The sequence below is a fragment of the Leptodactylus fuscus genome, chromosome 2, assembly GCF_031893055.1.
Source record: "Leptodactylus fuscus isolate aLepFus1 chromosome 2, aLepFus1.hap2, whole genome shotgun sequence".
NCBI lineage: Eukaryota > Metazoa > Chordata > Amphibia > Anura > Leptodactylidae > Leptodactylus > Leptodactylus fuscus.
In genome coordinates this window covers 6,326,602-6,345,731 of record NC_134266.1, presented here as the reverse complement: position 1 = coordinate 6,345,731, position 19,130 = coordinate 6,326,602, and the positions used below count along the sequence as shown (strand labels likewise).

Genomic DNA, 19,130 nt, shown 5'->3' with positions numbered 1-19,130 from the left:
AGTGTCTGAGAAAAAGGTTCCTGGCTTCTTAGTTCCTGAGGAGATGTATATGCTTATTGTATATTCTGACCTCCTGTGTTAGAGCTCTGCCTGATTATCTGACTCCATACCTGCGCTGCCTGCCCTGACCTTACCCTCACCATACTGACCCTGTGTTGTCTGCCCTGACCTCACCCTCACCATTCTGACCCTGTGTTGTCTGCCCTGACCTCACCCTCACCATTCTGACCCTGTGCTGTCTGTCCTGACCTTCTGTTTGATTATCTGACTCCATACCTGTGCCGTCCTGTCCTCATCCTGATTACCACACTTACCCTGTGATATGTGCCCTGACTTTCTTACCTATTCTACACCAGTGCAGTCTTCCCTGACCTCCCCCCAAATTACCATACTGACCCAGTGCTGCCTGATTATCTGACTCCATACCTGTGCTGTCTGCTTCGGCCTCACCCTGATGACTACAATGACCCTGTACTGTCTATCCTGACCTCATCCTGATTACCATACTGGTCCTGTGCTGCCAGTCCTGACGTTCTACATGACTATCTGACCCCATTTCTATGCCACCTGCCCTGTCCTCACACTTATTATAACACTGACCCTGTGCTACCTGTTCTGACCTGCCTGATTCATAGCACAGGGTATGGTAATCATACCGAGGTCAGGGAAGATAGCATTAGCTCGGTATGGTAATCAGGGTGATGACAGGTCAGACAGCACAAGTATACAGTAAGATAATCAGACAGAAGGTCAAGACAAGCAGCATAGGGTCAGTATGGTAGTCAGGGTGAGGTCAGGACCAGCAGTACAGGGTCAGTATAATAACCAAGGTGAGGTCAGGGCAAACAGCACAGGTATGGAGACAGATAATCCAGTAGAAGATCAGATTAGTATGATAGTCAGGATGAGGTCAGGGCAGGCAGCACATAGACAGTATTATAATCAGGATGAGGTCAGGGCAGGCAGCACATGGACAGTATTATAATCAGTGAGGTCAGGGCAGGCAGCACATGGACAGTATTATAATCAGAGTGAGGTCAGGGCAGGCAGCACATGGACAGTGTTATAATCAGGATGAGGTCAGGGCAGGCAGCACATGGACAGTATTATAATCAGGATGAGGTCAGGCCAGGCAGCACTTGTGCTGCTCGCCCTGGTGTCACCCTTATTACTATACTAACTCTGAGCTACTGCCAGATTATCTGACTGCCTGCCCTGACCTCACCCTGATTACCAGACTGTCCCTGTGCTGTCTTCCCTGACCTAACCCTGATTACCAGACTGTCCCTGTGCTGTCTTCCCTGACCTTACCCAACCAGACTGTCCCTGTACTGCCTGCCCTGTCCTCACCCTGATTACCAGACTGTCCCTGTGCTGTCTTCCCTGACCTTACCCTGATTACCAGACTGTCCGTGTACTGCCTGCCCTGTCCTCACCCTGATTACCAGACTGTCCCTGTGCCGTCTTCCCTGACCTTACCCAACCATACTGTCCCTGTTCTGCTTGCCCGGACCTTACTCAACCATACTGTCCCTGTGCTGTCTTCCCTGACCTCACCCTGATTACCAGACTGTCCCTGTGCCGTCTTCCCTGACCTTACCCAACCATACTGTCCCTGTTCTGCTTGCCCGGACCTTACCCAACCATACTGTCCCTGTGCTGTCTTCCTTGACCTCACCCTGATTACCAGACTGTCCCTGTGCTGTCTTCCCTGACCTTACCCAACCATACTGTTCTGCTTGCCCGGACCTTATACCTGATTATCTCCAAACTTGTCCATCTGGTGACTTTTAACCCATTGGCACTACTTTTGGAGATGGTGACCTGATCCTCATCAGTGCAGTCTGGATACCCCCTGAAGGGATTGAAAGGTGAATATTGGGGATTCCATAGAAAACACCCTTAATGCCAATCCAGTACAGAGGCCCAGAGGATACAGGAGATATGGGCAGGCAATGGCGGAGCTCCAAATCTATTCCTCCCCTACTGAACATCTTGCACCTCTCCTGGTCAGATACGCACAATCCTGAAGTTCAGAATAATTAGGAATTCTCAGCCTTTTGTTACAACGTTACCGCAAGGACTGATATTCTAGATAGGACCAGTAGATTGGCTGCCCCAAAACGACCCAGCTCTGTATACACTGCACTCCATATATCCTGCTCTCACGTGATATCTATGTGTGCTAGAAGCAAACTTATCTCCCCGAGCAGCAGAATCTCCGCTCCAGCCCCGGCTCTCATACAATGTACCGCCTGCACTCTGCTACATGCTCCGCTCTGTCTTTCCCAGCCTGATAACTTGGCACGTCGGTCGGATCCTTCTGTCAGAGCCTTACGCTTGGCAACAATCCCAGTAAAGTCATTGCAATTGCACAACTGAATCTACAGGAGGCGCTGCCTGATAATGGGGGGCAGGGGACACAGCGATTTACATGACACCAGCAGATATCAGCGCGATAGATCACAGACCCGGGATCCAAGACAGAGAAGGAATTGTGTGCACATGTGGGGGGTCTAGGGGAGTGATGGGGTTAATGGCTATATGCCTAGTAGCCAAGGGCAGAGAAGGTGTTACATATCTGCAGCCCTGGGGGTCCAGGGCACTGAATGGGTTAATCCTTGGTAGTCTTGGAGGTCAGCGGGGTATATTTTGTATTCCTGGTGTCTAGTGAGTTACTCCCCCCCCCTCAGGTATCAGCTTTGTCTCTGTAGCAAGAAGGCGGAGAATAGACAGACTGCTCCCCACCCCACTGATGGGTTTTTATATTGTCTCTCTGTAGACTTCTCCCAACCCCAACAGTTTCTTATGTTCCCCTCTCACACACGTCTCCCCACCCCCCTGAGGAGTTCTTATATCCCCCCCCCTGCCCCTACACAGACTTCTCCCACCCCGGACAACTTCTGTCCCCCGCTCGCAGTCTGCTCTCCATTACATACACTGATATTCATGTCTCCATCTCTTAAAAAAACTATTCCCCATGATTTCCGTTGCCTTCCAGTGAAGGTGATAACCAATATGGCTGCCATTACTGCCGGACTGGGAAGGGCAGGAGCAGACAAGGATCATGGGAGGACTAATGACAGTCATATCGGTTATTACCCGGCTCATCCGGAATCAGATAGAACAGCTAAGAAGAATTTTGGATTCAGCGACAGAATTTTAAATAACTTCCTAATAAAATTGAGAAGTGAATTTTATTGTTCTCCATCGAGTGGCGCTGACACCACAATTGGGTTTTGGTTCCTGTTGGGTGTCTCGGCCGCGGGTCGTCCTTGGCTGTGTCACTGCTGTTGGCCACATTGGTCACATGACACATGAGACTGTGCTGGAGGTGCTGATGTAGCAGAGCTGAACGTGTCAGAGACCACTGTAAGTATTCACACCCGGGGAGCAGCAAGTACAAAACCTCTCGTCAGCTTTATTACATGGCGGGCGCTCAGGGCGATTGTCTCTGGATCATCTGCTTCAGGTCCTGGAACTTTCCGTCACTCATCGCCTCGCGCACAGATTGGAAGAAGCTGAAGTATTGCTGGAAGTTGTGTGTCATGAGGAGGATCCCGGCCAGTAACTCCTTGGAGGTGAGGAGGTGGTGGACGTAGGCGCGGCTGTGGTGGCGGCAGCAGTAACACGGGCAATCGCGCAGCAGCGGCCTGAAGTCTTCACGAAACCTGAGCAAAGAGGAAAATGTGAAAATCTTGAAATGTGAAAATAATGTATCACAATGTCAAGATCTCTGCTCGCTGTCAGTGACTAGGAACAGTCTCGTGCACCTGTAGGTGAAACATCCCATCCACAGCTGAAGGTTTGTTACAATTGTGTCCAGTGAGGACCTGTCAGAGCTGCACAGAGATCCCAGGCCGGAGAGGTTGTTACAATGTATCAGTTTGGAGTCCAGGCTGTATATAAAGAGGATGGGCTAGGCTGGATACAACTGTAACAAACCCTCAGCAGAGCTCACCCGCAGTGATGTCAGACGTGGGAGAAGCCACATAGACCTTGTACGCACCGTTTCTCCTTCAGGCAGATCTCATAGGCGGTGATGCTGGATCGGTCGATCTCCGAATCTTCAGACTCCGCCTCATTCTTCTCCCCGTTACTTAACTCCTCCTTGTCTAGGACTAAAGTGAAATAAAATCAGAAAACTCGGCCAAAATGTAAGAAGTGGGAAGATTAGGAAGGTGGCGGAGGCGGCGGTGTAATAGTAATATAATGATGTAGTGGAGGGCAGTGTAATAGTAATATAATGATGTAGTGGAGGGCAGTGTAATAGTAATATAATGATGTAGTGGAGGGCGCGGTGTAATAGTAATATAATGATGTAGTGGAGGGCGCGGTGTAATAGTAATATAATGATGTAGTGGAGGGCAGTGTAATAGTAATATAATGATGTAGTGGAGGGCAGTGTAATAGTAATATAATGATGTAGTGGAGGGCGCGGTGTAATAGTAATATAATGATGTAGTGGAGGGCGCGGTGTAATAGTAATATAATGATGTAGTGGAGGGCAGTGTAATAGTAATATAATGATGTAGTGGAGGGCGCAGTGTAATAGTAATATAATGATGTAGTGGAGGGCAGTGTAATAGTAATATAATGATGTAGTGGAGGGCAGTGTAATAGTAATATAATGATGTAGTGGAGGGCAGTGTAATAGTAATATAATGATGTAGTGGAGGGCGCAGTGTAATAATAATAACGATTTAGTAGAGGGCGCAGTGTACTTATAGTAGTGATGTAGTGCAGGATCATATTTAATAGACACTGATATAACGCACTTTTCGCCCGGCGTTGCGGTTCACCTGCGGTCTCAGGGTCCGGCTGGTATCGGTGGGTGAAGCTCAGGGCGCAGCCTCTCTCTGTCACTTCATACGGGAAAGTGCTGTCAAACAAATCCACGCCGCGCTCTATACAGTCCATGACCTCATCCGGCCGCCCGAGCCCATGGATGAACCTGGAGGAGACAACAAGGGTTAATGTCACCTTTAGCAAATCTCACCTAACACTGGCCGGAGAGGATAGAGGGTAAGATTAATATTCTGGATTATCAGATGGTTTATAATATTTCACTAAAACGTATACTCCAGTTACCTCCAAAGCTGCACTCACAGCCCTGCCAGCTGCTACCCTGTATCCACTCTGCTGTATATACTGTATATATATATATTTCTGATACAAAGCTCCAAATCCCCTGCAGAGACCTAGCGGTAGATAAAACATTTCTGTGCCTGCAGCCACCACTAGGGGGAGCTCAGGAGCTGCATATAGCGGCCCCAGTTATCTGTATACACAGTGTGCAGTGGGCTCCCCCTAGTGGCAGGATTTTATCATGTTCCTTTACTATGCAGGAGATTTGGAGCTTTGTATCTGGAAACTGCAGTGAGTATTTACATCCAGAGCCTTCCTGCAGCTGAGGGTTTGCTACTCTTGCATCCTGTCCTGTGCTCACCTCGGCTTGTCCTCAGGTAACTCTGCGGTGACGGCTGAGATGAGGTTCAGTTTCGTCTCGTGGCTCACGTTCCTCCCCTGGAATCCGTCCAGCAGGAATCCACTGACGGGTCTCTTGGCGGTTTCTCTTGCGGACCTCAGTCGCTCCTCCTGGAAATCTCCGCCCTCGATGGCGCCAATCATCACCTTCTGCTTCAGAGTCTGAACATGGAGGAACAAGAAGTGTAGAGCAGATGGTGACACCTACAGAGTCCTGGGCCCCGGAAACTGAGGAGCCCTTTAAGGAGAGCGGATTAACTCCTTGTTCCCCTTTGTCCACCCACTAAGCCCCTCCCCTTGCGCTCACCTCACTGTCGGTCATTAGCTTGAGACATTCATCCAGAAACGCCAGGGAGCGGTCCACAGACTTCTTTGCCCTCTTCCTGGAGCAGCCGTCGGCCATCACCTCCCCATCACTCAGACTCTGGATCCAGTCCGCCTTCAGGGCGCTCTGCAAGGAGACGAACTTCTGGGGCGTCAGCTCCAACCGCCCCCCTGAACCCCAGACCGACACAGTCTATCCAGGGGGAGCAAAGACACCGGGGGTTAACATCAAGGACTAAGAACAATGAATAACGGAGCATCAAAAACATATCTGTCTGTATATGTGTCAGTGTACTGTAGTCCTGGAATTCTATTCCTGAACCAGAAAGCTTATGCATAGAGCTACAAAGTGTTAACAGCTCAGTTCAGGGCTTTCTTATTTACATCAGCTTGAGGTTTGTTACAATTGTATCTGGTCTAGACAATCTGGATACCAGACTGATACACTGTAACAAATCCAGATTTGTGCTGCTTTCTACTGTGTTTACTTCATAAATTGTCTAGACTGGATACAATTGTAACAAACCCCCAGAAGTGAGAAGTGTAAGGTCAGGTCTGCCCACTCTTTACCTTGTTGGTGTTGAATCCGGGAGGGTTCGGAGTAACGGGGTCATTGATTGAGCAATAGAGCAAAGTGTCAGATAATCCTGCAAGAGACAAAAACACCAGAGCAAGACGTGTTATTGGGGTCACTTCCTACATCGCCCACCACAAGGGGAAGAAATATCATCAGGGCGACCACAGAACACAACACCCTGCGTATACATGTACTGTGATGTCATCAGAGAAGGAAGGGGTGGGGGCAGGGAAAGTAAATGTCATCACTGAGAGGGAAAGTAAAAAACAGATAGATAGATAGATAGATAGGAGATAAATAGATAGATAGATAGATAGATAGATAGGAGATAGATAGATAGATAGATAGATAGATAGGAGATAGATAGAGAAAGAGAGATAGATAGATAGATAGATAGATAGATAGATAGATAGATAGATAGATAGATAGATAGATAGGAGATAAATAGATAGGAGATAGATAGATAGATAGATAGATAGATAGATAGATAGATAGGAGATAGATAGATAGGAGATAGATAGATAGATAGATAGATAGATAGGAGATAGATAGATAGGAGATAGATAGATAGGAGATAGATAGATAGATAGGAGATAGATAGATAGATAGATAGATAGATAGATAGATAGATAGGAGATAGACAGGAGATAGATAGATAGATAGATAGATAGATAGATAGATAGATAGATAGGAGATAGATAGATGATAGATAGATAGATAGATAGATAGATAGATAGATAGATAGGAGATAGATAGGAGATAAATAGATAGGAGATAGATAGATAGATAGATAGATAGGAGATACATAGATAGATAGATAGATAGATAGATAGGAGATAGATAGATAGATAGATAGATAGGAGATAAATAGATAGGAGATAAATAGATAGATAGGAGATAGATAGATAGATAGATAGATAGATAGATAGATAGGAGATAGATAGATAGATAGATAGATAGATAGATAGATGATAGATAGATAGATAGATAGATAGATAGATAGATAGATAGAGATAGATAGGAGATAGATAGATAGATAGATAGATAGATAGATAGATAGATAGATAGGAGATAGATAGATAGGAGATAGATAGATAGATAGATAGATAGATAGGTAGATAGGAGATAGATAGATAGATAGATAGATAGATAGGAGATAGATAGATAGATAGATAGATAGATAGATAGGAGATAAATAGATAGGAGATAGATAGATAGATAGATAGATAGATAGATAGGAGATAGATAGATAGATAGATAGATAGATAGATAGATAGATAGATAGATAGGAGATAGACAGGAGATAGATAGATAGATAGATAGATAGATAGATAGGAGATAGACAGGAGATAGATAGATAGATAGATAGATAGATAGATAGATAGATAGATAGATAGGAGATAGACAGGAGATAGATAGATAGATAGATAGATAGATAGATAGATAGATGATAGATAGATAGATAGATAGATAGATAGATAGATAGATAGATAGATAGGAGATAGATAGGAGATAAATAGATAGGAGATAGATAGATAGATAGATAGATAGGAGATACATAGATAGATAGATAGATAGATAGATAGATAGGAGATAGATAGATAGATAGGAGATAGATAGATAGATAGATAGATAGGAGATAAATAGATAGATAGGAGATAGATAGATAGATAGATAGATAGATAGATAGATAGATAGATAGATAGATAGGAGATAAATAGATAGGAGATAAATAGATAGATAGGAGATAGATAGATAGATAGATAGATAGATAGATAGATAGATAGGAGATAGATAGATAGATAGATAGATAGATAGATGATAGATAGATAGATAGATAGATAGATAGATAGGAGATAAATAGATAGGAGATAGATAGATAGATAGATAGATAGATAGATAGGAGATAGATAGATAGATAGATAGATAGATAGATAGATAGGAGATAGATAGATAGATAGATAGATGATAGATAGATAGGAGATAGATAGATAGATAGGAGATAGATAGATAGATAGATAGATGATAGATAGATAGATAGATAGATAGATAGATAGGAGATAGATAGATAGGAGATAGAGAGATAGATAGATAGATAGATAGATAGATAGATAGATAGATAGGTAGATAGGAGATAGATAGATAGATAGATAGATAGATAGGAGATAGAGAGATAGGAGATAGATAGATAGATAGATAGATAGATAGATAGATAGATAGATAGGAGATAGACAGGAGATAGATAGATAGATAGATAGATAGATAGATAGGTAGATAGGAGATAGATAGATAGATAGATAGATAGATAGATAGATAGGAGATAGATAGATAGGAGATAGATAGATAGATAGATAGATAGATAGATAGATAGATAGGAGATAGACAGGAGATAGATAGATAGATAGATAGATAGATAGATAGATAGATAGGAGATAGATAGATAGATAGATAGATAGATAGATAGATAGATAGATAGATAGGAGATAGAGATAGATAGATAGATAGGAGATAGATAGATAGATAGATAGATAGATAGATAGGAGATAGACAGGAGATAGATAGATAGATAGATAGATAGATAGATAGATAGGAGATAGATAGATAGATAGGAGATAGATAGATAGATAGATAGATAGATAGATAGATAGGAGATAGAGATAGATAGATAGATAGGAGATAGATAGATAGATAGATAGATAGATAGATAGATAGATAGATAGGAGATAAATAGATAGGAGATAGATAGATAGATAGATAGATAGATAGATAGGAGATAGATAGATAGATAGATAGATAGATAGATAGATAGGAGATAGACAGGAGATAGATAGATAGATAGATAGATAGATAGGAGATAGATAGATAGATAGATAGATAGATAGATAGATAGATAGATAGATGATAGATAGGAGATAGATAGATAGATAGATAGATAGATAGATAGATAGGAGATAAATAGATAGGAGATAGATAGATAGATAGATAGATAGATAGGAGATAAATAGATAGGAGATAAATAGATAGGAGATAAATAGATAGGAGATAAATAGATAGGAGATAGATAGATAGATAGATAGATAGGAGATAGATAGATAGATAGATAGATAGATAGATAGGAGATAGATAGATAGATAGGAGATAGATAGATAGATAGATAGATAGATAGATAGATAGATAGATAGGAGATAAATAGATAGATAAATAGATAGATAGGAGATAGATAGATAGATAGATAGATAGATAGATAGGAGATAGATAGATAGATAGATAGATAGATAGATAGATGATAGATAGATAGATAGATAGATAGATAGATAGATAGGAGATAGATAGATAGGAGATAGAGAGATAGATAGATAGATAGATAGATAGATAGATAGGAGATAGATAGATAGATAGATAGATAGATAGATAGATAGGAGATAGATAGATAGATAGATAGATAGATAGGAGATAGATAGATAGATAGATAGATAGATAGATAGATAGGAGATAGATAGATAGATAGATAGATAGGAGATAGATAGATAGATAGATAGATAGGTAGATAGGAGATAGATAGATAGATAGATAGATAGATAGATAGATAGATAGGAGATAGATAGATAGATAGATAGATAGATAGATAGATAGGAGATAAATAGATAGGAGATAGATAGATAGATAGATAGATAGATAGATAGGAGATAGATAGATAGATAGATAGATAGATAGATAGATAGATAGATAGATAGATAGATAGATAGGAGATAGACAGGAGATAGATAGATAGATAGATAGATAGATAGATAGATAGATAGATAGGAGATAGACAGGAGATAGATAGATAGATAGATAGATAGGAGATAGATAGATAGATAGATAGATAGATAGATAGATAGATAGATAGATAGGAGATAGATAGATAGATAGATAGATAGATAGATAGGAGATAGATAGATAGATAGATAGGTAGATAGGAGATAGATAGATAGATAGATAGATAGATAGATAGATAGGAGATAGATAGATAGATAGATAGATAGATAGGAGATAAATAGATAGGAGATAGATAGATAGATAGATAGATAGATAGATAGATAGATAGGAGATAGATAGATAGATAGATAGATAGATAGATAGATAGGAGATAGACAGGAGATAGATAGATAGATAGATAGATAGATAGATAGGAGATAGACAGGAGATAGATAGATAGATAGATAGATAGATAGATGATAGATAGATAGATAGATAGATAGATAGATAGATAGATAGATAGATAGATAGGAGATAGATAGGAGATAAATAGATAGGAGATAGATAGATAGATAGATAGATAGATAGATAGGAGATACATAGATAGATAGATAGATAGATAGATAGATAGATAGATAGATAGGAGATAGATAGATAGATAGGAGATAGATAGATAGATAGATAGATAGATAGGAGATAAATAGATAGATAGGAGATAGATAGATAGATAGATAGATAGATAGATAGATAGATAGATAGGAGATAAATAGATAGGAGATAAATAGATAGATAGGAGATAGATAGATAGATAGATAGATAGATAGATAGATAGATAGATAGATAGATAGATAGGAGATAGATAGATAGATAGATAGATAGATAGATAGATAGGAGATAAATAGATAGGAGATAAATAGATAGATAGATAGATAGATAGATAGGAGATAGATAGATAGATAGATAGATAGGAGATAGATAGATAGATAGATAGATAGATAGATAGATAGATAGGAGATAGATAGATAGGAGATAGAGAGATAGATAGATAGGAGATAGATAGATAGATAGATAGATAGATAGATAGGAGATAGATAGATAGATAGATAGAGAGATAGATAGATAGATAGATAGATAGATAGATAGATAGATAGATAGGAGATAGATAGATAGGAGATAGAGAGATAGATAGATAGATAGATAGATAGATAGATAGATAGGAGATAAATAGATAGGAGATAGATAGATAGATAGATAGATAGATAGATAGATAGATAGATAGGAGATAGATAGATAGGAGATAGATAGATAGATAGATAGATAGATAGATAGATAGGAGATAGATAGATAGGAGATAGATAGATAGGAGATAGATAGATAGATAGATAGGAGATAGATAGATAGATAGATAAATAGATAGATAGATAGATAGGAGATAGACAGGAGATAGATAGATAGATAGATAGATAGATAGATAGGAGATAGATAGATAGATAGATAGATAGATAGATAGATAGATAGATAGATAGGAGATAGACAGGAGATAGATAGATAGATAGATAGATAGATAGATAGATAGATAGATAGGAGATAGATAGATAGATAGATAGGAGATAGATAGATAGATAGATAGATAGATAGATAGATAGATAGATAGATAGATAGGAGATAGAGATAGATAGATAGATAGGAGATAGATAGATAGATAGATAGATAGATAGATAGATAGATAGATAGATAGATAGGAGATAAATAGATGGATAGATAGATAGATAGATAGGAGATAAATAGATAGGAGATAGATAGATAGATAGATAGATAGATAGATAGATAGGAGATAGATAGATAGATAGATAGATAGATAGATAGATAGATAGATAGATAGGAGATAGATAGATAGATAGATAGATAGATAGGAGATAGACAGGAGATAGATAGATAGATAGATAGATAGATAGATAGGAGATAGATAGATAGATAGATAGATAGATAGATAGATAGATAGATAGATAGATGATAGATAGGAGATAGATAGATAGATAGATAGATAGATAGATAGATAGATAGATAGGAGATAAATAGATAGGAGATAGATAGATAGATAGATAGATAGATAGATAGATAGATAGATAGATAGATAGGAGATAAATAGATAGGAGATAAATAGATAGGAGATAAATAGATAGGAGATAAATAGATAGGAGATAGATAGATAGATAGATAGATAGATAGATAGGAGATAGATAGATAGATAGATAGATAGGAGATAGATAGATAGATAGATAGGAGATAGATAGATTGATAGATAGATAGATAGATAGATAGATAGGAGATAAATAGATAGATAAATAGATAGATAGGAGATAGATAGATAGATAGATAGATAGGAGATAGATAGATAGATAGATAGATAGATAGGAGATAGATAGATAGATAGATAGATAGATAGATAGATGATAGATAGATGATAGATAGATAGATAGATAGATAGATAGATAGATAGATAGATAGGAGATAGATAGATAGGAGATAGAGAGATAGATAGATAGATAGATAGATAGATAGATAGATAGGAGATAGATAGATAGATAGATAGATAGATAGGAGATAGATAGATAGATAGATAGGAGATAGATAGATAGATAGATAGATAGATAGATAGGAGATAGATAGATAGATAGATAGATAGATAGATAGATAGATAGATAGATAGGAGATAGATAGATAGATAGATAGATAGATAGATAGATGATAGATAGATAGATAGATAGGAGATAGATAGATAGATAGATAGATAGATAGATAGATAGATAGGAGATAAATAGATAGGAGATAGATAGATAGATAGATAGATAGATAGATAGATAGATAGGAGATAAATAGATAGGAGATAAATAGATAGGAGATAAATAGATAGATAGATAGATAGATAGATAGATAGATAGATAGGAGATAAATAGATAGATAAATAGATAGATAGGAGATCGATAGATAGATAGATAGATAGATAGATAGATAGATAGATAGATAGGAGATAGATAGATAGATAGATAGATAGGAGATAGATAGATAGATAGATAGATAGATGATAGATAGATGATAGATAGATAGAGATAGATAGGAGATAGATAGATAGATAGATAGGAGATAGATAGATAGGAGATAGATAGATAGATAGATAGATAGATAGATAGATAGGAGATAGATAGATAGATAGATAGATAGATAGATAGATAGATAGATAGATAGGAGATAGATCGGAGATAGATAGATAGATGATAGATAGATAGATAGATAGATAGATAGATAGATAGATAGGAGATAGAGAGATAGATAGATAGATAGATAGGAGATAGATAGATAGATAGATAGATAGGAGATAGATAGATAGATAGATAGATAGATAGATAGATAGGAGATAGATAGATAGATAGATAGATAGATAGATAGATAGGAGATAGATAGATAGATAGATAGATAGATAGATAGGAGATAGATAGATAGATAGATAGATAGATAGATAGATAGATAGGAGATAGATAGATAGATAGATAGGAGATAGAGAGAGAGATAGATAGATAGATAGATAGGAGATAGATAGATAGATAGATAGATAGATAGATAGATAGATAGATAGATAGATAGATAGATAGATAGATACAGTCCTATGAAAAAGTTTGGGCACCCCTATTAATCTTAATCATTTTTAGTTCTAAATATTTTGGTATTTGCAACAGCCATTTCAGTTTGATATATCTAATAACTGATGGACACAGTAATATTTCAGGATTGAAATGAGGTTTATTGTACTAACAGAAAATGTGCAATATGCATTAAACCAAAATTTGACAAGTGCAAAAGTATGGGCACCTCAACAGAAAAGTGACATTAATATTTAGTACATCCTCCTTTTGCAAAGATAACAGCCTCTAGTCGCTTCCTGTAGCTTTTAATCAGTTCCTGGATCCTGGATGAAGGTATTTTGGACAAACAATTCAAGTTCAGTTAAGTTAGATGGTGGCCGAGCATGGACAGCCCGCTTCAAATCATCCCACAGATGTTCAATGATATTCAGGTCTGGGGACTGGGATGGCCATTCCAGAACATTGTAATTGTTCCTCTGCATGAATGCCTGAGGATTTGGAGCGGTGTTTTGGATCATTGTCTTGCTGAAATATCCATCCCCGGCGTAACTTCAACTTCGTCACTGATTCTTGAACATTATTCTCAAGAATCTGCTGATACTGAGTGGAATCCATGCGACCCTCAACTTTAACAAGATTCCTGGTGCCGGCATTGGCCACACAGCCCCAAAGCATGATGGAACCTCCACCAAATTTTACAGTGGGTAGCATGTGTTTTTCTTGGAATGCTGTTTCTTTTTGGACGCCATGCATAACGCCTTTTTTTTATAACCAAACAACTCAATCTTTGTTTCCAAAATGAAGCTGCCTTGTCCAAATGTGCTTTTTCATACCTCAGGCGACTCTATTTGTGGCGTACGTGCAGAAACGGCTTCTTTCTCATCACTCTCCCATACAGCTTCTATTTGTGCAAAGTGCGCTGTATTGTTGACCGATGCACAGTGACACCATCTGCAGCAAGATGATGCTGCAGCTCTTTGGAGGTGGTCTGTGGATTGTCCTTGACTGTTCTCACCATTCTTCTTCTCTGCCTTTCTGATATTTTTCTTGGCCTGCCACTTCTGGGCTTAACAAGAACTGTCCCTGTGGTCTTCCATTTCCTTACTATGTTCCTCACAGTGGAAACTGACAGGTTAAATCTCTGAGACAACGTTTTGTATCCTTCCCCTGAACAACTATGTTGAACAATCTTTGTTTTCAGATCATTTGAGAGCGGGCTGTCCATGTTCGGCGACCATCAAACTTACCTGAACTTGAATTGTTTTGTAGAAAGAAATGGTCCAAAATACCTTTATCCAGGATCCAGGAACTGATTAAAAGCTACAGGAAGCGACTAGAGGCTGTTATCTTTGCAAAAGGAGGATGTACTAAATATTAATGTCACTTTTCTGTTGAGGTGCCCATACTTTTGCACCGGTCAAATTTTGGTTTAATACATATTGCGCATTCTCTGTTAGTACAATAAACCTCATTTCAATCCTGAAATATTACTGTGTCCATCAGTTATTAGATATATCAAACTGAAATGGCTGCTGCAAACACCAAAATATTTAGAACTAAAAATGATTAAGATTAATAGGGGTGCCCAAACTTTTTCATAGGACTGTAGATAGATAGAGAGATAGATAGATAGGAGATAGATAGATAGATAGATAGATAGGAGATAGATAGATAGATAGATAGATAGATAGATAGATAGATAGATAGGAGATAGATAGATAGGAGATAGATAGATAGATAGATAGATAGATAGATAGATAGATAGATAGGAGATAGATAGATAGATAGATAGATAGATAGGAGATAGATAGATAGATAGATAGATAGATAGATAGATAGATAGGAGATAGATAGATAGGAGATAGATAGATAGATAGATAGATAGATAGATAGGAGATAGATAGGAGATAGATAGATAGATAGATAGATAGATAGGAGATAGATAGATAGATAGATAGATAGATAGATAGATAGGAGATAGATAGATAGATAGATAGATAGATAGATAGATAGATAGGAGATAGATAGATAGAGATAGATAGATAGATAGATAGATAGATAGGAGCTAGATAGATAGGAGATAGATAGATAGATAGATAGATAGATAGATAGGAGATAGATAGATAGATAGATAGGAGATAGATAGATAGAGATAGATAGATAGATAGATAGATAGATAGATAGATAGATAGATAGATAGATAGATAGGAGCTAGATAGATAGGAGATAGATAGATAGATAGATAGATATAGATAAATAGGAGATAGATAGATAGATAGATAGATAGATAGATAGATAGAGATAGATAGATAGATAGAGATAGATAGGAGCTAGATAGATAGATAGATAGATAGATAGAAGATAGATAGATAGATAGATAGATAGATAGATAGATAGATAGAGTGTTGGCCAAAGGTATTGGCACCCCTGCAATTCTGTCAGATAATACTCGTGTTCTTCCAGAAAATGATTGCAATCACAAATTCTTTGGTATTATTATCTTCATTTAATTTGTCTTCAATGGAAAAAGGAATTGTCAAAAAGCCAAATTGGATATAATTCCACAGCAAACATAAAAAAGGGGGTGGACAAAAGTATTGGCACTGTTTGAAAAATCATGTGATGCTTCTGTAATTTGTGTAATTAACAGCACCTGTTACTTACCTGAGACACCTAACAGGTGGTGGCAATAACTAAATCACACTTGCAGCCATTTGGAATGGATTAAAGTTGACTCCACCTCTGTCCTGTGTCCTTGTGTGACCACATTGAGCATGGAGAAAAGAAAGAAGACCAAAGAACTGTCTGAGGACTTGAGAAGCAAAATTGTGAGGAAGCCTGAGCAATCTCAAGGCTACAAGTCCATCTCCAAAGACCTGAATGTTCCTGTGTCTACCGTGCGCAGTGTCATCAAGAAGTGTAAAGTCCATGGCCCTGTGGCTAACCTCCCGAGATGTGGACGCAAAAGAAACATTGACCAGAGATTTCACCGCAAGATTGTGCGGATGGCGGATAAAGAACCTCAACTAACATCCAAACAAGTCCAAGCTGCCCTGCAGTCCGAGGGTACAACAGTGTCACCCCGTACTATCCAGCGTCAGCGTCTGAATGAGAAGGGACTGTATGGTAGGAGACCCCGGAAGACCCCACTTCTTACCCACAGACAGAAGCCAGGCTGGAGTTTGCCAAAACTTACCTGAGAAAGCCAAAATCGTTCTGGAAGAATGTTCTCTGGTCAGAGGAGACAAAAGTATACCAAAACAATCGGTGGTACCGCACACTAATGAGTAGTAACAATTTTGGTGCTAACAAAAAGGGTCCTTCAACCCGACCAAGTATTAGGCTGAGGGCGCCAATACTTCTGTCTGCACCAGTTCTGGAGTTTTGTGTAAAATGATCAATGGTGTGACTTTTTTTTCATTCTCTTTTGTGTTTTTTCATTGCAAGCAAAATAACTGAAGATATTACCAAAGAGTTTGTGCTTGTAATCATTATCTGGGGGACAGCGAGGATTATCTGACAGAACTGCAGGGGGCGATACTTTTGGCCAACACTGTAGATAGATAGATAGATAGATATGAAATATCAGATAGATAATTCTGTCATCCACTCACCAGCAAACTTCCCGATCCCCTCTTTATATTCCTCCAGGACTTCCTGATGTTCTGCCCTGTAGAGAGTCACACCGTGAAGATCTATTGGTTACATGACTGCTGTATCATCTATATACCCTTACAACATCAGCAACACACTCCTGAAATACTCTGTACTGCTGAGGACCCTTCTCATTCCACTATGTAACTCTTAGTCTGTGACCTCCTCTATAAGATCAGCACAATCTTCTCCTGAAATACTCTGTACTGCAGTAGACCCTGCTCTTTACACTATCTAACCATCAGTCAGTGGCCTCCTCTATAAGATCATTCTCTCCTCTCCTGAAATACTCTGTACTGCTGTGGACCCTGCTCCACCCACTGTATAACCCTCAGTCTGTGATCTTCTCTATAGGATCACTACACTCCTCTCCTGAAATACTCTGTGCTTCTCTGGACCTTGCTTCTGCACAGTGTCCTTACAGTGTGGACAGGGTGAGGTGAGTGACTGCAGGGACTCCGCTGATGTTCTTCAGGGTATCATGGGTAAGATGAGGGGGTGACGCTGTCCGTGTGTAGAGGAGACATCCTGGAACCTCCAGCGTCTTTTCCCCACAGGGACCCAGACTGGTAATGACCCCGAGGCGGGCGCTGAATGTGACCTTACTGATCGTCAGCTTCATCATGATCGGGCGCCGCTCCTGTCAGGACACAGAACATGAGGTGAAGGCAAGTGGAGCAAATAACAGGACGTGGATTAACCCATTCACCCAACCAGACCCCCCGCCCCCGTTCTCAGGACCAATGAGGGTCCGCGGTTACAATCCTTCTTTCTTTAAAAGGGTATTCCGACCATAGACATTCATTGGGTATAACATTTGGGGGGTTCCCACATCGGGGGCACCTATAGGCAGCACAGGGAGCTATATGTGCCCACCCAGAGGCTCAGCAGGGGGAGTGGTCAGGGCACTCCCCACACAGGGGTCCTGAGAGTGACACAAAGGGGCCAGGGACAGCGCTACTGCCTGTGCAGGCGCCATACACCCAGGATAACCTGCGGACGCCTCATTGGGGTATACACCTCAGGAGCCGCCCAGTATATACAGCCTGTATAAAGCAGCACAATGGAGGCAATAACATGCAGTTCATTCAGCAAACACATTTACGTAACAAAATGTGAACAGCGCCCGACACGGCGCCGCGTTATGTCTGTGGGTGGGATGATGGCGGCACAGACTGCGCTACAGACACTGCAGGTGATTTATCAGCCACACCACATGCTGAGCGGGCTGACTCACAGTATACAGGTTCTGGGGCGGAGTATATAGGATCAATCTCCCTGATGTCTATGGCCTGGTGGACATGAATGTGGAAAAAACCGACCAGACCAGAAACACGAGATAAGGCTCTGTACACACAACACGGATAATTAGACTGAAATCGCATTACTTACATGTGCAGGAATGAAGGAAGACGCGTCTTTTCTACGTCACTCTCATCAGCCAATCAAGGTTGTCTACGTCATCACTGAACGACCTCTTTCAAGTCATGTGACACGTCTTTGCGTTCTAAGCGTAATGTAACTATGGAAACCAGAAGATGCCGCCGTTGCCTCTGAGGCATTGTGGGATTTGTAGTCCAGTCGGGTTTTTGTTTCTATCTGAGGAAAGGGAGAGGATTCTCTGCAGGACTACAAATCCCATCACTGCGCGGTGTGTCTGCCCTGTGCCGGCAGGTGAGCTCGGTGCAGGACAGGAGGATGCTGAGAGG

General features: G+C 39.8%; 1 protein-coding gene across 2 annotated transcripts; it reads right to left on the bottom strand.

Moving 5' to 3' along the window:
• Positions 1 to 3,230: 3,230 nt before the first annotated feature.
• On the bottom strand, positions 3,231 to 18,858 carry QTRT2 (queuine tRNA-ribosyltransferase accessory subunit 2). Of its 2 annotated transcripts, none has more exons than XM_075262518.1 (9): positions 18,814 to 18,858; positions 17,844 to 18,061; positions 17,382 to 17,437; positions 6,382 to 6,458; positions 5,795 to 6,004; positions 5,450 to 5,649; positions 4,779 to 4,954; positions 4,010 to 4,121; positions 3,231 to 3,671 (listed from the first exon to the last, which is right to left on the bottom strand). In XM_075262518.1, the coding sequence occupies exons 2-9, from the start codon at positions 18,044 to 18,046 to the stop codon at positions 3,440 to 3,442; spliced, it is 1,266 nt and encodes a 421-aa protein (XP_075118619.1). In that variant the 5' UTR covers positions 18,047 to 18,061; positions 18,814 to 18,858; the 3' UTR covers positions 3,231 to 3,439. The 2 variants fall into 2 exon arrangements, with proteins under 2 accessions (XP_075118619.1, XP_075118620.1); XM_075262519.1 differs by having other exon boundaries at positions 4,803 to 4,954.
• Positions 18,859 to 19,130: the final 272 nt, after the last annotated feature.